The sequence below is a fragment of the Ursus arctos genome, unplaced genomic scaffold, assembly GCF_023065955.2.
Source record: "Ursus arctos isolate Adak ecotype North America unplaced genomic scaffold, UrsArc2.0 scaffold_28, whole genome shotgun sequence".
Classification (NCBI taxonomy): Eukaryota; Metazoa; Chordata; class Mammalia; order Carnivora; family Ursidae; genus Ursus; species Ursus arctos.
The window spans coordinates 30,321,039-30,347,317 of NW_026622963.1; the positions used below are offsets into that span (position 1 = coordinate 30,321,039).

Genomic DNA, 26,279 nt, shown 5'->3' on the forward strand with positions numbered 1-26,279 from the left:
CCTTCTTCCTTCCTCCTTTCCTTTCTTTTCCTTTCCGTTCCGTTCCTTTCCTTCTTAAGGACATGCCCAATGTGGAACCTAACATGGGTCTTGAGCTCAACGATCCTGATGTCAAGACCTGAGCTGACACCCAGAGTCTGATGCTTAACCGACTGAGCCAACCAGGCATCCCTCTGCTTTTCTTTCTTTATCAATTTCTTAGAAGAAAGTCATTGTGCTGTAGAACCAGCACCATACTTGCAATCAGAAGACCTGGTTTTAAATATCTGCTCTGAACTGGGTGTTATACGCAACTAATAAATCATCAAAAAAATTTTTTTTTAAGATTTTATTTATTTATTCGACAGAGATAGAGACAGCCAGCAAGAGAGGGAACACAAGCAGGGGGAGTGGGAGAGGAAGAAGCAGGTTCATAGCGGAGGAGCCTGATGTGGGGCTCGATCCCATAACGCCGGGATCACGCCCTGAGCCGAAGGCAGACGCTTAACCACTGTGCCACCCAGGCGCCCCAATCATTGAACTTTACATCGGAAACTGGGGTTGTACTGTATGGTGACTAACATAATATAATAAAAAAACATTAAAATAAAAAAAAATATCTGCTCTGAGAAAGTTCATTCATCTCCCCAATTTCGGTTTCTTCATAGTAAAATGGGACAACCTCAGATCCATTGTAGAAGGTTTGAAATGAGTAAGTAAGGGCTTGGTATGGAGCCTGCCACACTGTGAATACTCAGTGGATCCAGTGACTACCAATCCACTTTCAAAACAGAGAAGAACCTTCTGTTATGTTGAGGGTAACATTTTAGTATTCTTAAAATCGCAAAGACTCAATATCCTCATACCCTACCGTGTTTTTGAAAACCCAGGTAAAGAGCCTGGCCCGTTATACTGGAAAAATTGTTCTCTACCGCACACATGTGGAAGCTGTGGGAAACTTTCATTCAGATAACATCCATGGAGAACTACCCCATGCAAAGCCTGGGTGCTAAGTGTTGCAAGAGTTACCAGGGTACATCCTTTCCCTGGAGAAGATTAAGATTGCATAAGGGGTCTGAGGTGAGGGCATAAATGACTAACAATCACCTCAAAAGGCTCCGAGAGGCTGTGGGGGGTACGAAACGTGGGGAAATGTTTCATGGTGTAGGTCTGTGTTTGCCGGTCTAGACACAACACGTTCTCAAGAGTCTGAGCTTCACACAATCAAAAAATGTGTTTGTATTTGAAAGTCACAGTGTACCATCTCACCTGAGATAGATACTACACTTGTCTTCTAAGTGATAACTTTGTGTTGAAAATACTGTCATAAGACTCGTTCCTTAGAATATTGTTCCAGAACTGGCAATCTGAATTTTGTTTTCCCTTATAAGGTTTTTGTATATTACTCAGGAATAAGAAACGATTGTTGGGGCTCCTGGGTGGCCCAGTTGGTTGAGCATCTGACTCTTGGTTTGGGTTCAGGTCATGATCTCAGGGTCTTGAGATCAAGCCCTGAGTCGGGCTCCATGATCAGCAGGGAGTTTGCTTGAGATTCTCTCTCCCTCTTCCTCTGCCCCTCCCCCTGGCTCTCTCTCTCTCTCTTTCTCAAAATAAATAAATAAATCTTAAAAAAAAAAAAAGAAACTGTTGTTTCAGAAGAGACTGGATGGTTGGATAGCATTTTTACCCCCAGCTTTTCTGGCTTTCTGATTAGAAATGGACCCCTACGTGTACTCCAGCCTCCTCTGCTGTCCCATCATGACTGTGGCTTCTTTCCCTGTCTCATTCACCAGTAGACTTTCTATTTCTTGTCTTCCGAAATTTGTTAAAACCTTTGGTTGGCTAATGACTTCCCCTTCCCGCTACCTCCATGGTTACAGAATTATTTGTTTTTGCATTTTCACAATGAAATTAATGGAGTTTTGGGAGGAGGGAAAGTGAATTCATGTTATTAGTTTACTTTGAATGAGAAGCCTGTCTCTGTTGTGCTGTCTTTCCATGCATCCCTCTGTCCATCCACCCACCCACCCATCTATCCTTTTGGTCAAGACTTGCTTTGGGTACAATAGATAGGCATAATTAAGTGATTCCAAATGGAATGGACACAGAACGATACACAGAAGAAAAAATTCTTCACCTGGAAATCTAGGCAAGTTTGCTAGATGGGAGAAGGCAAAGGGAGGGAAGGCTTTCAAGAGAATGGGAGGACTGCGTGTTCAAACCAGTGGAAAAATGGAAAAACACCAGACCATGATGTGTGGAGGGGAATTTCAAGTAGCATTACATGTCTTGAGTTCTCTGGGAGATTATAACAAATGTTAGATTTGTTGGAAATAAACCCAAATCCTTTAAAGAAATGGGATTGTCCCTGTCTTCTGAGTTTAATTTTTTGTTTTTTATTTTTTAAAGATTTATTTATTTTAGAGAGACAGAGACAGAGAGTGGGGGGGGGCAGAGGGAGACAGAGAGCACGGGGTGGGGAGCTTCAGAGGGAGAGGGAGAGAGAATCCTCAAGCAGACTCCCCACCGAGTGTGGAGCCCGACGTGGGGCTGGATCCCACAATCCTGAGATCATGACCTGAGCTGAAATCAGGAGCCAGCCGTCCAATCAACTGAACCACCGAGGCACCCCTATCATCTGAGTTTTAATGAAGACCCTGATTTCTAGAAGAGAGAAATTCTCTAAGGAATCATAGGCATCAAGCCTGTCAGTCAAGAAATGAGCGCCAAGTCACAGTGAGGCTTTGAGACAGACATAAATGAACAAGGGCTTCTGCTCTCTGAACCTCAGTCTCTAGTTTGGAAAGAGGCTCTGAAAACTCATGGATCTCCTTTTAGGTGATAAGTCCTTAGTTTCCGTTCAGAGAGAAGGATGTTTATGAATCTTTGCTTGGAGGGCCCGCCATTGTGCACCACTAGGAGGCATCACTGAGGGTGCTGCGCATTTGTCCTGAAAGGAAGATGGCCCCGGGAGTACTCCCCTCAGCCAAGTCGCCTGAGCACCCACGGCTTGGGTCTGTGTTGTGCAAGTGTGAGTCGGAGACCAGCAGCCTCAGCAGCACCTGAGAAATTGTAACAAGTGTGATTTCTGAGGCCCCCAACCCGGACCTCCCGAATGAGAAATTCTGGGGGTGTGGCCCAGCACCCATTTTAACGAGCCTTTCAGATTCTGATGCTCACTCCAGTTGGAGAATCACTGGCCTGGGGGGATGGGTGAACTTTTCTGGTGCTATTCCTATGTCCCGCCAAGAGAGGGAGCACTTTGCAGGCCTTTGCATACATGCTCTTCACCCCTTTATTCCCAAAAGCCCCGAATGGTTTTTTGAAGAAAGATGACTCATCATCAGATCCAATGACAACTTTTTTTTTTTTTGTAGTAAAATGCGCATAACGTATAATTTACCATTTTAACCACTTTCGAGGGTACAATTCAGTGGCCTTAATTATATTTCCAGTGTTGTGCAAGCATTACCACTGCCGATTGCTAAAACTTTTTCATTACCCTCAACAGAACTCCGTAATCATTCAGGAATAGCTCCTGTTCCCCTCCCTCCAGCCCCAGATTGCCTTGAATCTGCTTATGAATTTGCCCATAATAGGTAGCTCGTATGAGTGGACAGAACCATACGATATTTGTCTTTTTGTGAATGACCACCTTTTGCAAGTTCTGGTTGTATTGGTGCTGGGGGTGCTAAGTCTTGGTACCGAGCATGGGGGCCCCCTGTTATACCTCAACCAGACAGGCCATAACGGTCAGGCTTTCTTTGCTCTGTCCTTTAGCTGGAACAAAATCAGGTACATTTTCATGCATTCACGAAGTCAGGAACTAGCTACTGGGTCCCTGCTCTGTGCTCTGCAATGGGATAGGGATCCCATCTTTCCTTTTGTGCTTCCAGATATTTCTAGGGTGGACCGTATTACATGAATTTGACTAAATGTGTGATAGAGCAACTGTTCTACAGCAATATAGCAAACACTCTGTAACGTTTTGTTTTGCATATATGTGCATAATTATATACTGTGCTCATTATACATTCATATATGTATGACGGTATAGGGTTATAGTCACACATCCCTGTATATTTTACTTCATGAATAATTTAAGAAAGCTCAGGGGTGATATTTGCTTTCAGTGCTAACTTAAGAGTTGCACCCCTATGTGGAGAAAGACTCCCCAGTATGTGAGAGCTTGTAGAAAGACTCCCCAGTATGTGAGAGCTTGTTGGAATCCCCACCCTTCTCCTTCCCCCTCAGGCATTAGTCTTCCTCGTCCTGGCCTTGGGGAGTCTGCAAAGTTTTTGCCTGAGTCCTTGATCCTCATGCTGTTGCCCCTGAATTTGGAAGGACCTCAACACCGTTCCCGCTTTGCAGGGCTGCTGCTGCTGACAGACCAGGTGGCGTGGGGGTCCTCCCAGCCTTGATCCCAGTGCTGTGCTCCTGGTTCCCTGGCCCAGGGAGAAGCCACCCCTCTGTCACACTTCCTGTTGAGCGTTACTCATCAAGCCAGGCTGAGGTCTGGGTTTCAATTTCTCTTATACAAATTTTCAGTGATGGGGACGCCTGGGTGACTCGGTCAGTTAAGCATCTGCCTTCAGCTCAGGTCATGATCCCTGGGTCCTGGGATCGAGCCCCGTGGGTGGGGGGAGTCCCTGCTTTGGGGGGAGTCCCTACTTAGCGGGGAGCCTGCTTCTCCCTCTTCTCCCCACTAGTGCTCTCTGTCACTATCTCTGTCTCTCAAATAAATAAATAAAATCTTTTAAACAATTTTTCAGTGATAGATGATGGCTCTCCCACAAGCTGTCTTTGGCAGCATCTGGATAGAGCTGGAGGGCTGGGCTTGTTTTTTCTCTCTCTCCCCTCCCTGTCAGAGAAAGAGGGACATGTTCCATTCTGGGCATAGGATGGGCTCAACCTTTGCACTGGGTACTATGCATTCATGGTTTTTCTTTTTTGTCATGATGCAGGGGCCATCTTGGTTTGCATTTCTGTTTTGTTGTCTCTCCCTTGAAAATGGTGATTGGCAAGATCTGTTTTCCATCCATTTTCCTTGGTAACCCAGCCCTGTGTGTGTGTGTGTGTGTGTGTGTGTGTGTGCGTGCATGTGTGCTTTTATCCATCCTGCTACTCCCTCTCAAGCCAGGCAGGAGGCCGGGACTGTAGCAGATGGCGTTCTGGGCGCCTGTGCTCTGCAGGCAACGTGTTCTATCCCTTGTCAACGTCCTCCTGCTTTATCCACCTGTTATTAATGAACTCCCCCGCCCCCCACCACTGTCTGTTTTTGCTGCTACACCCCCATATCCGGGTGGCCAGCTCCAGAGAGGCTTTAGGGTTCATTTATTAGGACTGCTCCCTTCCTTCTTTTGAAAGCTCGCTGGGCTCCGTGTTGGGGTGAAGTGCTCAGAGGCTGGGGTCGGACCGACTCAAGGCCAAATTCCAGCTCCACTGCTTTCTAACATTACTTCAGGCAGGTTCATGGACCATGATTAGTTCCTTCATCTTTAAAATGGGGACCGTTATGAGAAATAACTGGGCTAATGTTACGTCTCAGACTAAGTCCCGTTAGCTCTAAATTCAAAATATATCGGCGCTCCCCCTTGAGGAGATCACTCTAGCTGTATCCTGAAGAAGAGTGGGAAGGTGGCCTGGAGTGTAAAGGGATGTACCAGTTTTGGGTTTATAGCAGTAGTTTGGTGACAGCTGAAATTTAGGTAATTTCTGTTTATTTAAATCTTTAAAAAATTTTTTTTCAACAATGTTTTCTATTTTTCAGTATAAAAGCCTTTGTGGTCTCTTTTGTTAAATTCATTACTGAGAATTTTATTCTTTTTGCTCCCATTGTAAATGAGATTGCTTTTTAAAAAATTTTCATTTCCGAACTACTCATTGCTAGTATACAGATTACAATTGACTTTTTATTTTTATTTATTTTTAAAGATTTTATTTATTCATTTGAGAGAGAGAGAGAGCATAAGGAGGGGAGAGAGACAGAGTCAGAGGGAGAAGCAGATTCTCCACTGAGCTGGGAGCCAGACGTGGGGCTTGATCCTAGGACCCTGGGATCACGACCTGAGCTGAAGGCAGACGCTTAATCATCTGAGCCACCTAGGTGCCCCCACAATTGACTTTAAAAAAAATTATTTAAATTCAATTTAGTTAATATATAGTGTATTATTAGTTTCAGGGGTAGAAATTAGTGATTCATCAATTGCATATAACACCCAGTGCTCATTATATCACATGCCCTCCTTAATGCCTGTCACCCAGTTACCCCATCTCCCCACCCACCTCCCCTCCAGCAACCCTCAGTTTGTTTCCTAAAGTTAAGAGTCTCTTATGGTTTGCCTCTCTCTGTTTTTATTTTATTTTTCCTTCCCTTCCCTCATATTCATCTGTTTTGTTTCTTAAATTCCACATATGAGTGAAATATGGTATTTGTTTTCTTCTGACTGACTTATTTCGTTTAACATAATACCCTCTAGTTCCATCCATGTCATTGCAAGTGACAAGATTCCATTCTTTTGATGGCTGAGTAGTATTCCATACAATTCACTTTTGTGTATTGATTTTTGTGTATGTGGCCACATTGTCGAACTTGTTCTGATAGTGTTTTGGTGGATTCTTTAAGACTTTATATATATAAAACCAAGCCATCTGTAAATCGAGATCGTTCTAGTTCTGCTTCCTCTTTTCCAGTCTGGATGCCAGTCGCTCATTCGTTCCTAAATGCCCTGGCCAGAACCTCCAGTACAAAGTTGAACGGAGGCGGTGAGTGGGGTTGGCCATCCTTATCTTGCTTCTGATCGCAGGGGGAAAAGCATTCAGTCTTTCTCTGTATGTATCCTGTTAGCTGTGAGTTTTAAGTGGATCCCTTTATCAGGTGCAGAAAGTTCTCTTCTATCCCTAATGTGGTGAGTGTTTTTATCATGAACGTGTGATGGATTTCATCAAATGCCTTTCCTGTGTTTGTTGAGACAGTAACATGGTTTTTATCCTTTATTCTCTTGTCAAGGTGGATTATTACATAGGTCGATTTTCAGATGTTAAACCAATCCTGCATTCCTGGGATAAATCCCACTTGACCATGATAGGTAACCCTTTTAGTTTGTTTTGCTCTATTTGGTTTGCTCCTTGCAGCTTTCTACTGGTTTCTCTTCTGGTCCGTCTCTGGTTTCTACTCTTGCTTCCCTAGAGTCCTTTTACATTTACTTTTTAAAAAGTAGCTGGGGCGCCTGGGTGGCACAGCGGTTAAGCATTTGCCTTTGGCTCAGGGCGTGATCCCGGCGTTGTGGGATCGAGCCCCACATCAGGCTCCTCCGCTATGAGCCTGCTTCTTCCTCTCCCACTCCCCCTGCTTGTGTTCCCTCTCTCGCTGGCTGTCTCTCTCTCTGTCAAATAAATAAATAAAATCTTAAAAAAAAAAAAAAAAGTAGAGTAGCCAGAGAAGCCCTAAAACATGTTAGGTCATTTGTTCAAAATCCTATAGGGAATGCTTCACCTTTGCCATGCTTTCCGGGCCCTGCATGAATGGTCCCCATTCCTCCCCTCAGCTCCAGCTCCCCTCTCTCACCCTCTTTGGCTCCAGAAGTCCTGTCCAACTTGCTCTTCCTTAAACAAATCAGCCTGTTGTCATTCAGAGTGTTTGTACAGGCTTCTTCTGATATTTGTATGGTAACTTCCTTTCCTCCTTCGCATCTTTGTTCTCCTTTGACGGAGATGTGGCCTTCTCCAGGAGGCCTGTTTTAGACAGCCTCTTAGATCTTAACCCATCCTGGCACATCTGATGTCTTTACCCTGTTTTTCCTTTCTCTGTTTTTCCCTTAGCATTTGTCGCATTTTAGAATACAAATTTAATGTATTATTAAAAAATATATTGTCTATTAACTAATTTTTTTTACACTGACTCAACCCTTTCGAGTGCAAAAATCTTCGCTTTATCTGGTTATCCCAGCACATAGTACGTGCTCAATAGTATCTGTTGGATGAATGAATAGCATATATAAAGCTCCTAGGCCAGAGCCTGATTTTTGGAAAAAGTTCAATGAATGTTTGATAGTGCTCTGTATTCAAATACTATCACATGGTGGGGATAGAATAATGCAAAAAAAGGTTTCCTGTTTTCTGGAGTTTGCAGACTGGAAGAGGGACACACATTAATAAAATAATCACACAACTGAGTGAATAATCACAAATCAAATTGTGCAATGAAAAAAAGGGGGGGGAAGGATAAACACACCAATAAAGAACCTGGGCCTAGACTAGTGGTCAAGGAAGGCTTCCCTGAGGAGGTGACAACTAAATTAGGATTTGAAGGATGAGGTATGAGCTACAGGTGAAGGAAGAGGGAAGGCCTAGAGCATTTTAGGCTGTGTTATTAGCAAGGACAAAGGATAAGCGATGGGAACATGTTCCAAGGCTTGGCAAAAGGCCGAAGGGGCAGAAATACAGACTGTACAAGAAGGTGATGTGAGACAAGGCTGGGTGGAGGGGTGGCAGCAGCCAGACTTGGTAGATCCTCCTGGACCATGTTTCAGATTTGGATTTTCATCCAAGAGCAAGACTGGGTGGGAGGTAGCAATGTGAGGGTGCCCTAACCAGATATTCTTGAGAAAATCACCCTAGTTGCAGCCTGAAGAACAATTTGAAGGGGGCTGAGAGTGGATATGGGTAGATTTGTTCTGGGTCTATGACAGTAGTTAGGGGAGAGATATTCAGGTGATTTTCATTTATTACATTTCTTTAGGCTGAACTGTATTTTCTAATTTTTCTAAAATGATCGTGCCATTCATTTGCATTTATTTATTTATTTATTTATTTTTAAACTTTTTTTTTTTTTAAGATTTTATTTATTTATGTGACAGAGAGACAGCCAGCGAGAGAGGGAACACAGGGGAGTGGGAGAGGAAGAAGCAGGCTCCCAGCGGAGGAGCCCGATGTGGGACTCGATCCCGGAACACCGGGATCACGCCCTGAGCCGAAGGCAGACGCTTAACAACTGTGCTACCCAGGAGCCCCTCATTTGCATTTATTATGCAGGGAATTAAACCGCAGATTTCAACCAAGGTCTAATAACTCTAGAAAATCTAGAAATTAAGTTTCTCAGTAGGTCCCAGACCCTCATGCACTTGGACTAGGGTGGAAACACCAGAGATCAAAAGGAATGGACAACTTAAGAGCACTCTAGACGTCAAAATGGGGGAGTTTGAGAGTCTGCCCAGACATAGGTGGTCAGGGCAGGTAGGTGAGGAAGATGTATGCTCAGTTTCTCAGAAAGTAGTATTCCATTCTCTGGAAACGGGAGGACTAGACAGGGAGAACTAGGGAGGGTCATGGCTTGGTGTGGTGAATATTAGGATCCTGGTATCTGAATGCTAAATATTGCAAAGAAGCTTTGTGTGGAACTGAAGACATGGTCCGCATCTCCTGGTATCCTGTTCCCCTTGAGTGTGGGTGAGACCTGGGACTTGCTTCTAACCAACAGGATATGACAAAAGTAGGGGTATGTTTCTCCTGTGATTATGTGGTGTTATATAAGACTCTGTCTTATTTACACACTCACTATGGTAACTCTCCCTATTGATGAAGAAGGTAGTCATGTTGGGGAAGCCCTCATTGCAAGGAGCTGTGAGTGGCATCTAGGAATTGCAGGTAGCCTCTAGAAGCTGAGAATGGTCTTCAGCCAACAGACAACAAGACACCAGGGGCCTCAGCTCCATGGCTGCAGTGAAAGGATACTGCCAAAAGTCTGTTTGATGGGGAAGCAGACTCTTCCCCAGCAGAGCCTTCAGATGGAGACTCAGCCATGGCCGATTATAGCCTATAAGACCATAAACAGAGAGTTTAGCTAAGCCATGGATTCCTGCGCCGTGGAAACTGTAAGATAATAAATGAGTACTGTTTGAAACTGCTAAGTTTGTGGTAATTTATTATACAACAATACAGATAAACAATGTAGGTGGCAATTTCTAGATCTAGGCCTTCTGAGTTACAGACTATTTCACTTCCAAGAGAGAATTTGGTCATTTTGTTTCTCCACGTACTGGGGATGGGGACTCATTTTTCTTCAGGGACCTCTCCTGACTGGCAAATTACAGTCCTGCAGGCTCACCATCTGGAAACACGTGGACAGAGATGAACCTTTGCTTCCTCACTCAGTTCTGTCAGTGATGCCGTTCAAGTCCGTATTATGTTTCAGGAACTGGGGTAGATTTTAACTTAATTTGACTTAATTTAATCTCTGCTTTTTCTCACTCTTCACACTGTCCCATAGGTTAAATCTTATTATACCCACTTTACAGATGTGGAAACTGAGGTTTGAGGCAATCAAGTAAGCCCTCACTCAGCAGCTCAGCTCTGGCATTCACAGACCTCTGTGGCTTGCTACCAATGGAGTTCTCTGTCCTTGTCACCATGACTATCTCTGAACATCACAATCTACTCAAGCTTCAGCTAAATGGTTTCCTATAGAACCCTAAGGCAAGCACTGGACTCAAGCTGAAAAGGTTGTTTGTTTCATTGGCCCTGTGACACATTAATCCTATGATGTGACCTTGTACCAGTCACGTAACTGACCTCTTGAACTGTACAGTCCTTATTTAATTGATGAAAAAATTGGGGCGCCTGGCTAGCTCAGTCACTTAAGTGTCTGCCTTCAGCTCAGGTCATGATCCCAGGGTCCTGGGATCAAGCCCTGCATCGGTGGAGGGGGGGGGAGGGGGCGTCCCTGCTCTGTGGGGAGTCTGCTTCTCCTCTCCCTCTGCCTCTTCCCCTGCTTGTGCTCTCTCTCTCTCTCTCTCTCTCTCAAATAAAGAAATAAAAGTTAAAAAAATAAATGATGAAGAAATTGAACTACAAGCTATCTTACACTCTTTCTAGAACTATGCTGAATGCAGAGAGATCACTAGATCTCTAGAGCATTAGATCTAGAGTCAGACAGATGTAGGCTTGTATCTCAGCACTTGCTAGCTGTGGGAACTTGGAACTTTACCTTGTGTGAGTGTCACTGTTGCCATTGGAAGACAGGACTGATAATTTCACCCTCCGGTGTTCCTACAAAGATTAACTGTGATGTATAATCATGTATGTAGGACACTTAGCACAGGGCTTGGCATTTATATGGGCTCCCCAAAGAGTGGTGACAAATTACTGAAGACTATTATAAAGGTTCTTAAAATTTATTTCTACTTGAAATAATAAAGTCTTAAAATTCTGTGGCTTTTTGCTAAATTTGTGACAAAATAATATTTATGAATTTCCCAGTGGTTTAAGTTTAGCTTTTTCTGAGGAGAAGTGTGGAAGTGACCTCTGACCACTAGCATCTTGACTGAGTTATCCCACCCCACTGTGAACATGGATAGGGTGAAGGCCTTCCACTTTGCCTTTGGATAGTGGTGTGGTTTTCTTCGAGCAGGTTGTCCTGGAAAAATCTATTACATGACCCATTCAGTGATGTAGAGTGAGGGAAAGTTGATGCAGGAGGACGGTCTGGCATTTCTGCTTTGAATCCCACATGGACATTCCAGTGGGGAGTGCAGACAATGTGGGGTGATGGTATGGGATCAAACTTTGAGAAAATAAGCCCTGAAAAAGTTCTCTTCTGTGGAATTAGTGGAACTACCGGTGCCATGGGTGCTGGGTGTTTACATACATTGGGGGGCACTCCAAAACCCCAAAGACACTACTTTTGGCGCCTCAGTTCACCTACTCCATGCAGTGGGCTCGGTTTCTTGGAGTAGAAGTAACTGAGTATTATCTTATTCATTTAGACTTCAGCTGCTTAAATTTTTGCTTTTTTTTGCATGTATAGCCACCAGATATAGATAACCTCATTTCTGATGGGTTTTACATTCTTAGTTATACCGGGAGAGCAGGAGAGAAGCAGAGAGAGATGCTCAGACGATGGATTAGAACTCTAGACGTTTGCCCACCAAATAGACCAAAAATGCAGAGCCTCGGGGTGAGGTTCACATGCGTGGCTTGGGGCCTGGATCCCAGCACCGTCTGGGAGATCAGATACTTTGTGTTTGCTCATCAGTTCATTAGTTTTATAAGATTTTTAAAAAAAGTAAAACATTTACATCGTATTCCCAGTATACACACGTGTGTATGTGCATTGAAATAAAAGTTTCTCAAATCACGGCTGACCTTCCCTACAGGAAGCAACTCCGATATATTCTATCCCAGTTAGGCAAAACCTATTACATTGATGTTACAGTCAGCTACTGGGTCCCAGCTTGCAGTCTGAAAAACCCTGTGGCTTGAAAATCTAGAGAACTTTTTGTTTCAAAACAGAACCCCCTCCATCCCCTCTCCTCGTACCTCCTTGACTGCACATTCTCTGAGACCTTTAGCATAGATGATTTGGGGGCCAACCCTATACTCTCTTCTTGATGCATTTCTTTACAAATATTACCTGTTCCTGTGGCTTCAGTGATCCTTGTTACTCTAGTGACTCCGGAATATATCTCCCCAGCTCCAGATCTCTCCAGAATTCTGTGACTATGCTTCTAGCACGATTCTGAAAAGTTCCATATGGCTCTATGCCCATCAGCCTGAGCTCAGCATGTCCCAAATCGAAATCATCATCTTCTCTGAACACCTCAGTTTCCCTCTTTAGTTGATTAATGGCTTTCTTATACTCCCGCTTACCCTGACTAAACATGTCAGGCCATCACTGACTGTTTCCTTTACTTTGCCCTTCACAACTAGCCTGTCATCAGATCTTGTGAATTCTTTGCTTACAACCTTCACCTCACTTTTCCATCCTTGCCCCATACCACTTTGATAAAAAAAAAAAAAAATCAAATGGCTTATTACCTATGGACTTGAATCTGATCTCTTTAGAATATTGGGTTATGGTCTCAAACCTTATGTCCTCATTGCCATAATGCTGCCCCACATTGCACTATGTAATGATCCCCAGTGAGGAGCTGTGAAGAAAGAGATCTTTTCTCCTTACTCAGGAATCAGCCTCACCTCTTTGACCAATACGACACTTATCATCTGTTTCCTGCCATATGATGTGACTGTTGGGATTCATAGTTATTTGTTATGTTGTCATGCCATTAGATATTTTCTAGAGGGTTTGGATCTGGGTGTCACCTTGATTCTTCTTCTCAACATCAAAGAGTAACCAAGCCATGGTCTCGCTGTCCTCTAAACCAATTATTCTCCACCAGTTATTCTCCAGCATTCATGTGCATATGAATTATCTGTTGGAATAAAAGTTCTAATTCAGCAGGGCAGGGATGGGGCTTAAGAGTCCGTGCTTCTGCTTGGCTCCCGGGGAATGTGAAGCTGCTGGTGGGAGCCCCATGCTTTGAGTAGCCAGGCTCCAAGCTTCCCTTCAACCCGTCTTTCTCCATTCTCCCTCCACGCCACCCTTTTATCTGTTGCCCTTGTCACCTCACGTCCTCCTGACTGGTCTGCCTGCTGCCTGCCCCTCCCTACCTCTCGTATGTCCCTCGTAAAACTATGATCTGATGGATCATTACCTCTGTAGCGAACTCCCCCAAACAAAAGTGCCATGCAAATCAGAAATGCAGGGTCACCTTGCAGACCTGGCCTGTGATCTAGGATGGGGCTGGCTACTTTGCTTAGAAGCTCCTCATTCTTTCTTTTCATGCTTCCTACTCTGCTAACCCCCTTACTGTGGCTACTTTATTACCCACCCCCCACGCCCCAGGACTGATTTTCCTTTTGTACCAGCCCAACCTGGGCCCTATGCCCTGTGGCTCCTGGATTTGGCACACTGTCTTGGGGTTCCCAGTAACACTTTCCTTGTGTTTCTGTTTTTTTTTTTTGTTTTTTTTTTTTTAAGATTTTATTTATTTATTTGCGAGAGAGAGAGAGCACAAGCAGGGGGAGCAGCAGGCAGAGGGAGAAGCAGGCTTCCCTCTGAGCAAGGAGCCCGATTCCGGACTCAATCCCAGGACCCTGAGATCATGACCTGAGCCGAAGGTAGACATTCAACCAACTGAGCCACCCAGGTGCCCTTTAATGTGTCTCTTCTTAAATTCATGGTTGCCAGATTATATGGATTACAAAAGAGAGGGGCTGAAGAAGCCAAAAGGGGATTAGAAGAAAACACGATCGGGAAGGATAAATGACATGGCCCATCAGTGACAACTAGCCTCACCTTCTTGCTGACTGCCCTGTGGTTGTGCTGGTCTCCCGGAGCTGGGGGTCCCCCCTGCCTTGGGTTTGCCCTGGGGCTGGTGAGTCCCAGGCCACTGATATCGCAGGACTTCTCTGTTGGTTGTGGGAAGCCCTGATGTCTCAAGTGCTAGATTTTTATTTTAGTTTGGTTTGGTTTAACTCATTATTTTTATTTTTACTGCCGGCTCTATTGCTCAGTATTAGATAATATATTGCAAAGAGGAGTGTCTTTCATCAAGCAGGCAGAGGCCAAGGCAGGGCCAGTGTGGGAGACTCGGGAAAATAACAGGTGTGCAGGACCCAGAGGTGGGAAATGAGGCTCCTGGGTGGTGGTCCCACTGTGTCTACATATCTGTAATCTTGGAAGGGTGATCCAGCCTCGTTGACCTGTTCCTGCGATTGTCAGGGTTGGGGGGCATGTGGGGAAACAGATCACTCTTTAACAGGCCTTAAGGATAAGTGACTAGGACCATGCAGAATACTCCTTTTCTTTAAAAAAAAAAAAAAAAAAAAAAAAGGGCAAACAGGCAACAAACTCTCCCTCCCAGAATCACACCATCGTGTCCTCAATACCTTGAAGTTCTCTTCTGTCCAGCGAGTGGGTCTTTGTGTGACCTTCACAGGCTCGTGGCACACGCTGAAGGGTCACTAAGACATGGGCCAAAGGCATTTTCATTCTTTTTTTTTTTTTTAAAGATTTTATTTATTTGACAGAGAGAGACAGCCAGCGAGAGAGGGAACACAAGCAGGGGGAGTGGGAGAGGAAGAAGCAGGCTCCTAGTGGAGAAGCCTGATGTGGGGCTCGATCCCAGAATGCCAGGATCACACCCTGAGCCGAAGGCAGACACTTAACGACTGCGCCACCCAGGCGCCCTGGCATTTTCATTCTTAATCTACCTCCCATTGCTGCAAAGGTTGTGAAATTCTTCCATGGAGGCAAATGATGAATTTGGAAGAAAAACCATGACATAACCATTTCCCCCCCATAAGGAACCAGCATTACTTTCCAACGTGTGAATGTTTTAAGAAGTTTTCACTGCAATACTGCCTTCACTCAGCCTCCACGTCCCCCCACCAAGCCCATCCTCCAGAGTCGCCAGGGTTCCCAAGTATAAACCAAAAGACTGACAAGAGCCCTGGCAGAGCTGAGCAACAGAAATACAAGGAGTGTAGCTTAAAGAAGGTGGTGGAAGGTGGGAGGCAAGAAGGGGAGGGGAAGGTATTTTCAGCAGCAGCAGCAGGAACTCCTGAGACCCATTTTCAAGACAGACACTTTGCTTGGAGCCATTTCTGCATTTATGCCTCTTTAATGGTCAGTGGTGTAATCAATAGAACGCCTGCTCCCTGGTTAGTAATGGGGCTGTTAGGTGGCAGCAATGAGCCTGCTGGCTTTGGGATCCATGGGCTGACAAAAAGACCATTGAACATTGACTTTTTCACTTTTCTTTCTCTTTCCCCAGGGCAGCCACTGAAGTCCTGGCAGTATTGCTGAAATCCAGTAAGCACCTCTTTTGAAAAGTGGTTATTTCTTTCCCCTCTGAGTTCATTGAAAGATGCTCTCTATATCTCCATGGCTCATTTTCAACCTGGAAGGCAATAGAGCCATTCCTGGGTCTTTGGGGGTGAGATGGAGAATATTACGGCTGTTGCAAGCACAAGGCTGCAAAGAGAGAGTTAATATCTGTCCATGTGGGCACACCTGTGCATAATGCCGTCAAGGCATTTATTCTAAAGGGAGGGTGTTGTCTTCAGCAGACCCGAGGAACTCTCCAGTTCCATCTAACAGGACCAGAGGGTCCTTAGGCATTGTTGGAGTTAGGTCCCATTTCCAGTAGGATTGTCCTGTAGAAGAAAAGGTGATGGCAGTGGGTGGGTGGGAAGTAGGACTTTTGCCTTTGCTTCTGATCCCAGTTCATGGCTCTGTATTCTTGGGCAGGTGGAGTGTTGGGAATCGCTTGGACAGTGTAGATTCTAATAACAAATTTATATTAAAAAGTTGGCTCTCTTCTCAGTTACTTGAGTGATTGCAAAAGAATAGCTCTGGGGGTCTGAATAATTTGAAGGCTTTTTTTTTTTTTTTTTTTTTGCCTAGTAGCCCCGGTCTAATTACACTGGGAGTCAGTTTCATGTGTGCAATATAATAGAAGGCACCATGTGCTTGGGAGCGAAGAAGTCTTAGCGTAATGTTTTTATTTTTTTCCCCTCCTTACCTCTTCATCTATTTTAATTTGGTGCCTTGGAAACCCGTTCCTTCAATTGTGATATTTGTTTCTCTATAGGGAGCCCGAGGCCTGTGGGTAATAGGTGAACTTTAATAAAACTTATAAATAAATAAATAAAGATAAAAACACCTTCTCCCCCCAACCATATATCTCTGTCAACTCTCAGCACAGAGAAAGAGCCATATCACGTAGGCCGAAGAAAAAAAGAAATTAAAGCTTGAATTCATTGGGTCAATTGGAACTCAATACAGTACACAGGCATGTTCACGGCTGTCTGTCCTGCAGGTGGAATGAAGGTGTTTTGCACAGGTTGGAGGAGGGCAGAGTGAGAGGTCCCAGCCCTTGAGATAGGAGGGAAGGGGAAGTATTACCTGCAGGTTACGGGCAGGTTAGGATGGAGCCTGCCTCAGGTTTGGCTTCTTGGTTCTTGTTATTTACCTGCCCTGCCACTCCCGGTGATGGTGCAGGTGTTTGGTGCCCAAGGAGTTCTGGGATTGTAGGAAGTAAGGGAGCTGAGAGGGGCCGGGGAGCCAGTCTTCAAATGCAGTGTCTTGGGAAAGTAGCTTTCTCCTGATGCCCCCTGCCCATTCTAGGTAGTAGAGGTCTTTGTGTCTCATGGGAAGAGAGCCCTGAGAGTGGAAAAAGGCTGATCTCCTTTTCCGCACACGCACACACACACACACACACACACACACACACCTTCTCAGCCTGTAGGCTTAGAGTTGAGTGTCCTGAGACACAATATCCCTACCGTGTGTAGAAATCTGAAAGCTGGCATGTGTCCGGTATTAACTATTTCCATATGAGGGCCCAGGTGTGGACCCAAGGGAAACCAAAAAAGCAGTGACAATATACGGACTAATTCAGGCTTAGAACACGTAGCCAGGTTTTCAACACTCTGGCCGTCCTTAGCAAACTGAGCATGCTCTGCTAGGGGTCAACTTGAAAGGTTTCTCACTTCTACTTTGCCGTCAGAGCTCAGATCAGACCTTACTCTGAAAAAACTTTCCCTGGGCCGCCTGGGTGGCTCAGTTGGTTAAGTGGCCAACTCGATTTCGGCTCAGGTCATGATCTCAGGGTCATGAGATCAAGTCCCACGTTGGGCTCTGTACTCACTGGGGAGTCTGCTTGAGGATTTCTCTCCCTCTCCCTCTGCCCGTCCCTCTGCTTGCACTACCTCTCTCTAAAATAAATAAATAAATCCTAAGAAAACACAACTTCTGCAGGCAAGGGTTATCTCTGTAGATTGCTGAATTATTTGCATCAGCACGATGAAAAGCTTCAAATAAATTTGTGGACTAAACATTAAAACAAATGAATGATTTCTGAATGAATATATATGAATGAATAAAATGAACGAATGATACTTAAATGTATAAAAATGGCAGTACTTCCCTCTATTACTTGAACCCAACAACCCACATGTAGAACCAAAGATCTGAACATTTGTGGTTCTAATCTCTATTTAACTATATTAATAGACTATTAGGGAACTGATAGCCTGCTGTCTTATGCATATAAAACAGATTTTATTGTCCCACTAGAAGGGTGTATGTGGTTATTTGCTAATTCTGCTTAGCTGCCCACACAGACATTTGTCTGGATCTTAGTTTCCTTATAACATGAGAGAGTTGTATGAAAGGTTCTCTAACATTCTTTCAATCACTGAGTACTGCACCTTAATATATATTAGGGTTTCTGAAGCTCGACACTCTTGCACGTCGGACTGGATAATTCCTAGTTGTTGAGGCCTGTCCTGTACATTTCAGAATGTTTAGCAGCATCCCTTGCCCTGACTCACCACATACTAGTAGCACTCCCAGTTAAAAAGAACACAATTGTCTCTAGACACCACCAGATGTGCTCTGCGAGGTCAGAATTGCCTCCCATTGAAAATCACTGATGTAGATTGGACCAAACTCATGAGTCGAAGACCGTTCAAGGTTTTGGATGACCTCTCCCCAAATACTTTATTGGTATCTCATAGAAATGCTCTTCTTGCATAATTGATCTTAAATTCCCCAGCTTTGGTTCATTCCCATGGGTTTAAAAGAGGTAAAAATACCGATGGCAGAAAGTCACTTATGGACATGCAGAAATTACTTGAGAAGCAGCAGGATCTGAAGATCTAGAGGGTCTTAGAACAAGAGGGCAAATAGAATCCATTACAAGTGCCCACTCCCATGTGTGGGTGGAAGGATTCTGAGATCATATCTGAGCTCAGCAGGAAAGGTATTTAAATAGAAAAGTTGGTCATGGATTTGGGGAGGAGCAGTAAGAGAACACCAGTCAGTCACTGTCTTTGTTGTACCAGCGTAATCAAAGTATCACGTGGCATGGAGGGTCTGGGTAAGGACGGTACTGCTCCACTTATGCTGGGCTTGCTATGGGGCAGGTGAGCCTCATGGAATTCTGTAGTTGCTCTGTATTGTCCTCATGCATAGTTAAGACCTGATGTGGATTGTCTGTCAGTTTGGATCCCCGGTGAGTTTGTGTTCAGCTGGACCTAAATTCAAGGAGTCAGTTCCTGCCTAAAATTCAAACCCTTGCCATCTGGCAACGGATATCTGGGAATGTTTACGTGAACCTTTAGTTCTGAAACGCATAATCCTTTTGGCTAGTGATGAGTCTGGTCCTGATGCTTGCTTGTCATATAAAAGTTGGCACTGTTATGTATCTCAGTAATTGCTTCACAAAGGAGGACTATTCCCCAGTCAAAATAAAGCTGGAAGGACATATCTTACTACCTTGGGGGCCGTCAGTGCTTCTGTGGCGATAAACTTGGTTGGGCTTGGGCATCTGAGGCCAGTAAGGTCCTCTCTGTACCTAATGGGTGTAGGGATTGGCTGGAGGCAGTGCCCACCAGTATCAGGGAAAGCAGGACTGAGGATCTGGGAGACTTGGAGCCTGCCCACCTTAGCAAAAAAAAGAGAAGGAAGGAGCACCTGGGTCGCATAGGACACTTGTTAATGCTGCCTCAGCTCTCTCTTCCATCCCGTAGCTACAACAGGAGAAGCCAGTGTAGGAAAGGTGGATGGCAGGGAGAAGGAAGTGAACCGGAAGACATCTCTTACCTCTTTCCCTTCCTGAGCGATAGCAGGCAAAATAAGCTTGGATGTTCTAGACTGCTATTCCTATTGTCTCTGCAATTTAGGATGCCAAAAATGAAGTCATTGTCCTTTCAAGGGACCTTTTTGTAGGTGCAGGGGCTAGAATGGTCTAATCCAAATCCCATACCTTTCATGGCATCTGTTTCTCTGCTCTATTCACAGGTGCACAAACCCTACTTCAATTTCCCTGTACGGAAAGTGTTCCCTTTGATGTCTTAGCCTACGCAAAACACTTAGGTTTTCATTACCAAAACTTAATAAAACTTTAAGAAATAGTGCTTCTAGTTCAGGCAATCCCCCCCCCCCTTATAAACCCAAGCAACATATTGTCCTTTGTCTCTCTCCATCTCGTGGATGGCCTCCCATCTGCCTTCCCCTCTGTCCGTACCTCTGTCTGTTTGTTTTTCCCTCCTCCTCTTCTCCTTTTCTCACCATCCACTCTCCCCCTCCCCCCACCTCACCTCTCCCTCTCTCTTCACTCCTTAACACCCCTTCCATGAGCATTAGGTATAAATGCAGGGTTGAAAAATTGCAGCCCTTGGAAGTGGCGCTTGAATGAGCATGTGGCAATGGCATCCTGCCTGACTGGTACTGGGTCCAGTGATGAATCTTCAACTAACGCCTCGGTATTAACCTTGCTGCCTTGAATTAACGGTCACATTCCTGCAGCAAGGAGTCACCTGCAACGCCTCCTGGTTCAGGCCCTAAATCTCAAGAAGAAGATGGTGGTTTTGCTTCAGACTACTCTCCAACTTGAGAATTAGCATTTAGAGGAGTCTGGGAGTTTGCAGAAGTGAGGGCGTGGGGAGGGTGCTGGAAATAGGGAGGTAAGTTAATAAAGGAAGGGAGACGAGGTAGAGGGAGGGAGAGATGCGAGGGAGCTAATGGGAGGTTTGGCAGGAAGATGAGACTTCATCACTGGTCTTCCTAGTTAATGCTCTGGCTGGCTGGTTCCCGGGATGGGACAGATGTGTCGTCAGCCTGTTGCATTGGGTGTGTGGGAAGGGAGGGCCTTCTAGTGCCCAGAGCCCTGACCCCGTAGAGACACCCTCATGCTCTCAGCCACATCTAGTGCAGCCTGGCCGTCAGCAGGGCAGTGATGGGAGGGCATGGTGCCAGACAGTTGCTTTGCTGCAAAATGTCAAAGCCTGAGCCATTTTTGAGATGGACCTGCCTGAGGCTTTGTAGGACTTGTAGGAGCTCTGAAGAGTTCTCAGAATGACAGTCTACATTTTAGGATGGTTGGCATTGTGATTCCTGTGATCTTAGGACAATACACAAGTAGCAGTGGGTCAGCTCAGCCCTCGTGGGACTGACATGTACAATCTGTGTTCCTGTGGGGAACCTGTGTTTCCTCCTGTGTTTTGCCCACATGGTGTAATTTCCTTTTCTGTTACCAGGTGAGGGCCATGGGGTCAGACAATCAGAGCTGGGAAAGACCTTGGAGATTGCTTAGTGCAGTGGTATTCAAACATTTTTTTTTTTTGGTAGAGAGCTCAGAGCCCCGTCTGTCCATTCCCACTGATTTCCCCTAAGATGGCCTCACAGACACATTCACAAAAATATAGGGACCCTGAGAACCCAGAAAACTATTGCTCTTTGAAAAAAAAAAAAGGAAATATACTTGACATATAACATTGTGTAAATGTAACAACGCACATTGATTTGATACCTTGATGTAATATAATTGTCATTGTAGCGATAATGCGCACCTCTGTCGTGTCACATAATTATCAATTCTTTTTAGGGGTTGGGATAATTAAGATCAAATCTTCCAGCAAGTTTGGTGATTATAATGCAATATCGTCGTCTATATCCCAGAACACTATTGGCATTATCCACCCCCACCCATTTCCTCATTTTCACACGGGGAAACTGAAGACCAGAGAGAGGGGGTGACTCACCCAGATCTCTGAGACTTTGCAAGTTTCCTATCTGGGTGACTGGCTCCTTCTTTTAGGTCTCAGGACAACTGCCTCTGGGGTTTTTCTGAATACTACCCATCCCCATCTCTGCCCAGTGTTAGATTCCCTGTTAAACCTTTTTATAGAACCTTATATTTACAATTCTAAGAACTAACCATACTGTAATCAATGATTCCTGTATCTTTGCATATGTGTTTGTGTGTATGCGTTTTTCCTGCTGGATATAGCTCCATGAGGGTTGGGGTTCCTACTGTATCCCCCACACTTTGCATTGGGTTGTGCCCAGACCTGGTAATACATTCATGTTGACGGAGGAAGGAGTCCCATTTCTTGACTTAAGTCTCATACATTTATTTTCAATATACCTTAGTGAAGAGGCCAGCCCAATTCCTGCTCCCGGAAAGAATCAAATTGTGGTGTGATTAGAGACTCGATGTCTCTTCTTCCGCCGTATCTTTTGGAGAAGCATGCAGTATATTTCTGTGATGAACCAAAAATCTGCTTCAAATGATATTGATAGATTCTGCATTTGTCACACTGGGTTGGACTGCTGCAGTCGACTTTGTATGCATGCAGGATAACAAGCTAATCCATCACACTGCTGGATTGACATGACAACACAGATAGCTACAGTTTATTGAGTTCTTAGTGTGTCCACCACCATGTATACATTTAGCCCGTCAAGCAGTTGTTATAATCCCCATTTTACGGGCGTAAGAACTGAGGTTTGGGAAGCTTGCATCATGCACACCGCTGGTGGGCTGGACCGCCACGCCAGTCTCGATGCCTGCAGCCTGAGCCCTGTGCGTTCCAAGAAGAGAATAATGAGAATAGGCTTCTTTGGCCCAAAGAAGAGAAGACCAAAAGCTGAAAGGAAGCTACATAAATACTTTCTAAGTATCTGAAGGATTTTTGGGGGCAGGAGCATCTGTTTAGTTGAGAAAAGAGCAGTGCATGGTCCATCCCATATAAGCGTCGGAATGGGACCTGCTAAGAGGTGCCCAACATGGCAGCATGGCTGTGCAAGGGGTCAGAGTCTCTGCTGTGAGGCTGAGCATCAGGGTGAATCTGATGAATGATAGGGTGAGGGAGAGGAAGGGAACCAGGACAGGAAGAATCGCAGACTCCCATTATGTCATGCTGTGTTCAACTTGGCACATTCCCCCCCCCCCCCCCCGTGTTGGCTCAAAGTTCAGACCTCCCTGCCAAATATTTCTGTCTTTTGCACAAGTACATAAAATATTTTTAAGATTTAAGCTGAAAGGATACTACCTCTCCGCTTTGCTCCCCTTCCCTGCCCCCTTGGTCAGACTCCTCCCAAGCTGGGTGGGCAGGCAGGGACGAGCCAGACTGCAGTGTGTGTAGTTCCTCTTCTTGCCATGTGGTGGTGCTGTTCTTTTACTTATCTTGGCAGCAGCAGTGGAGTATTTATTTTCAGTGAGTAATTTGTTTATCAGGAGGTTATTTTAATCTAATTTTGGCCATATTTGCTATTCCACACTATCTGTACTTCCCAGCGTTAGCAGCTTGCATGTCTTGAAGGAAATTAGCTAAAGATGGTCTCAGAGGCATTTGCACAGCCATTATTTAAGGGAGTTGGGAGGAGGCAGGGTGAGTGGAGCCCTGGGTTGGAAAAGCCTCTGGAATTTGTTGCATCCCCAGTGATGTGAGCATGATTGAGCAGGACTTATGGAGGGCGGGGAGCATTCCCAGCAGCTTTTTTGAGGGCTGCCTCTGGTGAGCAGCAGCAAATCTTGCAGTTACCTTTCCCCATCTCCCTCACGCCCTTCTGACAGCCTGTATCTTCCTCGCTTTTGCCACCAAGGCCAAAGGCACCACTTAAGGGAAATGCCAGTCTGCCTTCGCACGGCCCACAAGCATCCCTTATCCATTTAATAATATGTTGCTTGAATTGTTTTCTGCCACCCCTGCAGGACGTAGGAAGCTGGGTGGGGTGTGGGAAGAGAATTACTGTTTATTAAGAGTACCTTCAAGGAACAGCGATCATGACTGTTGATTACAGAGCGACGACACTTGCCAGGCACCTTACATGCCCATTTTACATACGAGGAGAATACGTATAGCGAGAAAGGTTTATGAATTTTCCCAAGGTCCCCAACAAGGTAAGCAGAGAGCTAGGATTTGGACTCAGTTACTACTGTCTCTAAAGCAGAAAACCTTCATATTTCAAAGGCGATCTACTCCCTCCACAAGGAGCTGGGGAGAGCTGGACTCCGCTTGCCAATGGCCTGTGTGCTCTTAAATGACTTCTTCATGTTGCACTTGACTTTAGTTTGGCTTTGCAAAAATGGGGGGGCTCCAGAAGATGAGTAGTTTGAGAATGCCTTAGCAGACGATCCTTTTTCCAAAAAAAAAAAAAAAAAAAATTGAGGAAACGACACATGTAAAGCAGATAAAATGGAAGCAGAAGTGGGAGATCCCAATGAATGATGGCCTGGTCTCTCCCTCACTACCCTCTCATCCCCTGGCTTTATCTATCTATCTATCTATCTATCTATTTATTTATATGTTTATTATTGAAGCATAGTTGCCGTTCACAGTCCTCACTACCCTCTCATTCCCTGGCTTGTTTTATTTATTTATTTATTTGTTTGTTTATTTATTTATATGTTTATTATTGAAGCATAGTTGCCGTTCACAGTTCTCTTAGTTTCAGGTATACAGCCTAGGGATTCCACAATTCTGTACATCGTGCAGTGCTCACCACGACAAGGGTTGTTGCCATCTGTCACCATCCAACGTTATTACAATATTATTGATTATATTCCCTATGCTCTACTTCTTATCCCCATGACTTACTTATTGTTTAAGTCCTTTCAGTGGCTCTTGATGGCCCCTGAGAAACTTCCATGGAAGTTCTTGGGGGCTTAAAGGAATCCAAGTTGAAAACTCCTGAAATAAATATTCACAGGACACTCTCAGAGCCCAGTCTGTTGTCTCAGATTGTGCTTTGAAGATGTGTGGACACGTCCTTCAGGGAGTTTGAAAAGTGTGCTTGTTTTTACTCTGTGGTGGTCATAAGGAAGGGCCAGTGTGACTCAGGGAAAGATCCAAAATGTTGTGTTCCTTATTGAGCCCTAGTTGAGGGACTTTTAAGTCTCTTGGGATTAAGAGACTTAATTAAACAATTGAACCAAGTCTAATTAAATGCGGAGTTTGAGCAGCCAGTGGAGATTATCATGGTTGGTAGAATGGGCAGGATGGTGAACGACCCTCCCAAGACGGCCAGGGTGTTTGGAGGCACCCACACTGTATCTAATAGAGTTGTGAACGGTGGTGTTGAGTTTTTCCTGCTGGACACAGAAGTGTTGGCTACATAAAATATTGTTGTAATGAGATTGGAACCAGTCCTGGTTCTTACACCCACGCAGGAGACTGTCTTAAAATACTGTCTTAAGCGTACAGGTGGTCCTGTACTCCGGCAGTCACGTAAGACTAGTTCTGTATCCAGAGCTTTCTCTCTGGCTTCATTATCCGCCTGTAGGTTTGGGCCACAGTGTTCCTTTGCCAACAGTGTGAAGGCCTCCTCAGGGCGGCTTAGGGTCATGTATGAAGGGTGCGTGTTAGCTAAAAGCTCAAACCTCTTCCTGTCTGAGAGGGTAAGACACAGTGGAGAATAGTGTTTGCACAGTGGTCTCAAAGCTGGCTGTCAGGAGACTGTGGATTCCAATCAGAGCCTCTCGAGGTGCATTCCTTAGTGACCTTGCTGGAACCCCCTTATCTGTAAGGCAGGGAACAAGATACCCTCCAAGGAGCATTGGTGAGATTTAAACAAGGTGCTGTACATGTATTGGGAGTATCATGCTAGATCTTAGTAATAAATCTCTATAAAGATCATCTCTCACGTTCCTATACCACCATTTGGAAAATCCTGGGAGTTTCAGGAATTGGTCCTGTAAAGCCTGTTGTAATGTAAATTCATCTCCTTACATCTCCCTGAGTGTTGAATGATACATAGCTGTTTTCAGCCTCTGTGTTTCCTCTAGAAGCTTTTTCTGTAAAAGCAGTAAGGACATCGTTGAATGCAGCATCGTTGAATGAACTGGCCCATTCGGTTGACCCACATACCCTCATTTTGTTTTCATTCTAGGGAATCAGGGGTTAACATCCAGGATTGCTCTGCTCTAAATGTTTTAGATTTTAGAACTTGTATCATCCTGGCGTAATGAATGACTGGCTACAGATCGACAAAGTATCGCAGAGATTTAAAGAGATAGACAAAAAGATAAACATCTCCCCGCTCTGAAGGGGCTCAGGAGCCCCTTCATCACATTCAGGATTGACTGTACACTTACTTGTTTATGCCGAGTGTGAGTCAGGTGTTTCCTACAGACGTCTGATATTAGCAGTTTACAAAGCACCTTTTCATGTATTCTCCCATTTAATCTTCACGGTAGTCTTGCAAGACAGGTAAATATTTAACTGTTACATAAGAGTGGTTCTCAATGGGAGCGATTTTGTCCCGGAGGGGACATTTAGCAAGGCCTGAAGGCGGTTTCGGTAGCCACATCTGCAGAGGTGGGGCTGTTCCTGGCATCTCGTGGGCCCAGGCCCGGATCTTGCTGAATCTCCTGCAGTGCACAGGACAGCCCCCCACTCCCCAGGAAATAATAATAGCCAGCCCCAAAAGGCAAGAGTGCAAGGCTGAGAAACTGTTCCGTAGAGAAAACTTCGGGGCCCAGTGGGTTTGACTTACTTGCCCAAGATTTCATATCCTTTTTATTAAAAAAAAAAAAATTTTGTTTTAAAGAAATAAAAGTTTGCCTACACGAAATCCTTTGCAGAGCCCCTGCATGTACACGGATGAAAGTGAGGCTGCTCTGGTGGCAACGGGGGGTTAGAGACCCTGCTTAGCCTCTCCCTTAGCC

At 44.9% G+C, this 26,279-nt stretch overlaps 1 protein-coding gene across 3 annotated transcripts in view; it reads left to right on the top strand.

Annotated features, from left to right (window-relative positions):
* Positions 1 to 26,279, top strand: part of AGBL1 (AGBL carboxypeptidase 1) — a 708,586-nt gene that overhangs the window by 110,599 nt on the left and 571,708 nt on the right. For all 3 annotated transcript variants that reach the window (XM_044388396.3, XM_044388398.3, XM_044388397.3), the window contains exon 6: positions 15,594 to 15,631. In XM_044388396.3, the coding sequence (XP_044244331.1) occupies positions 15,594 to 15,631 (38 nt within the window). The remainder of the gene's footprint in view (positions 1 to 15,593; positions 15,632 to 26,279) is intronic.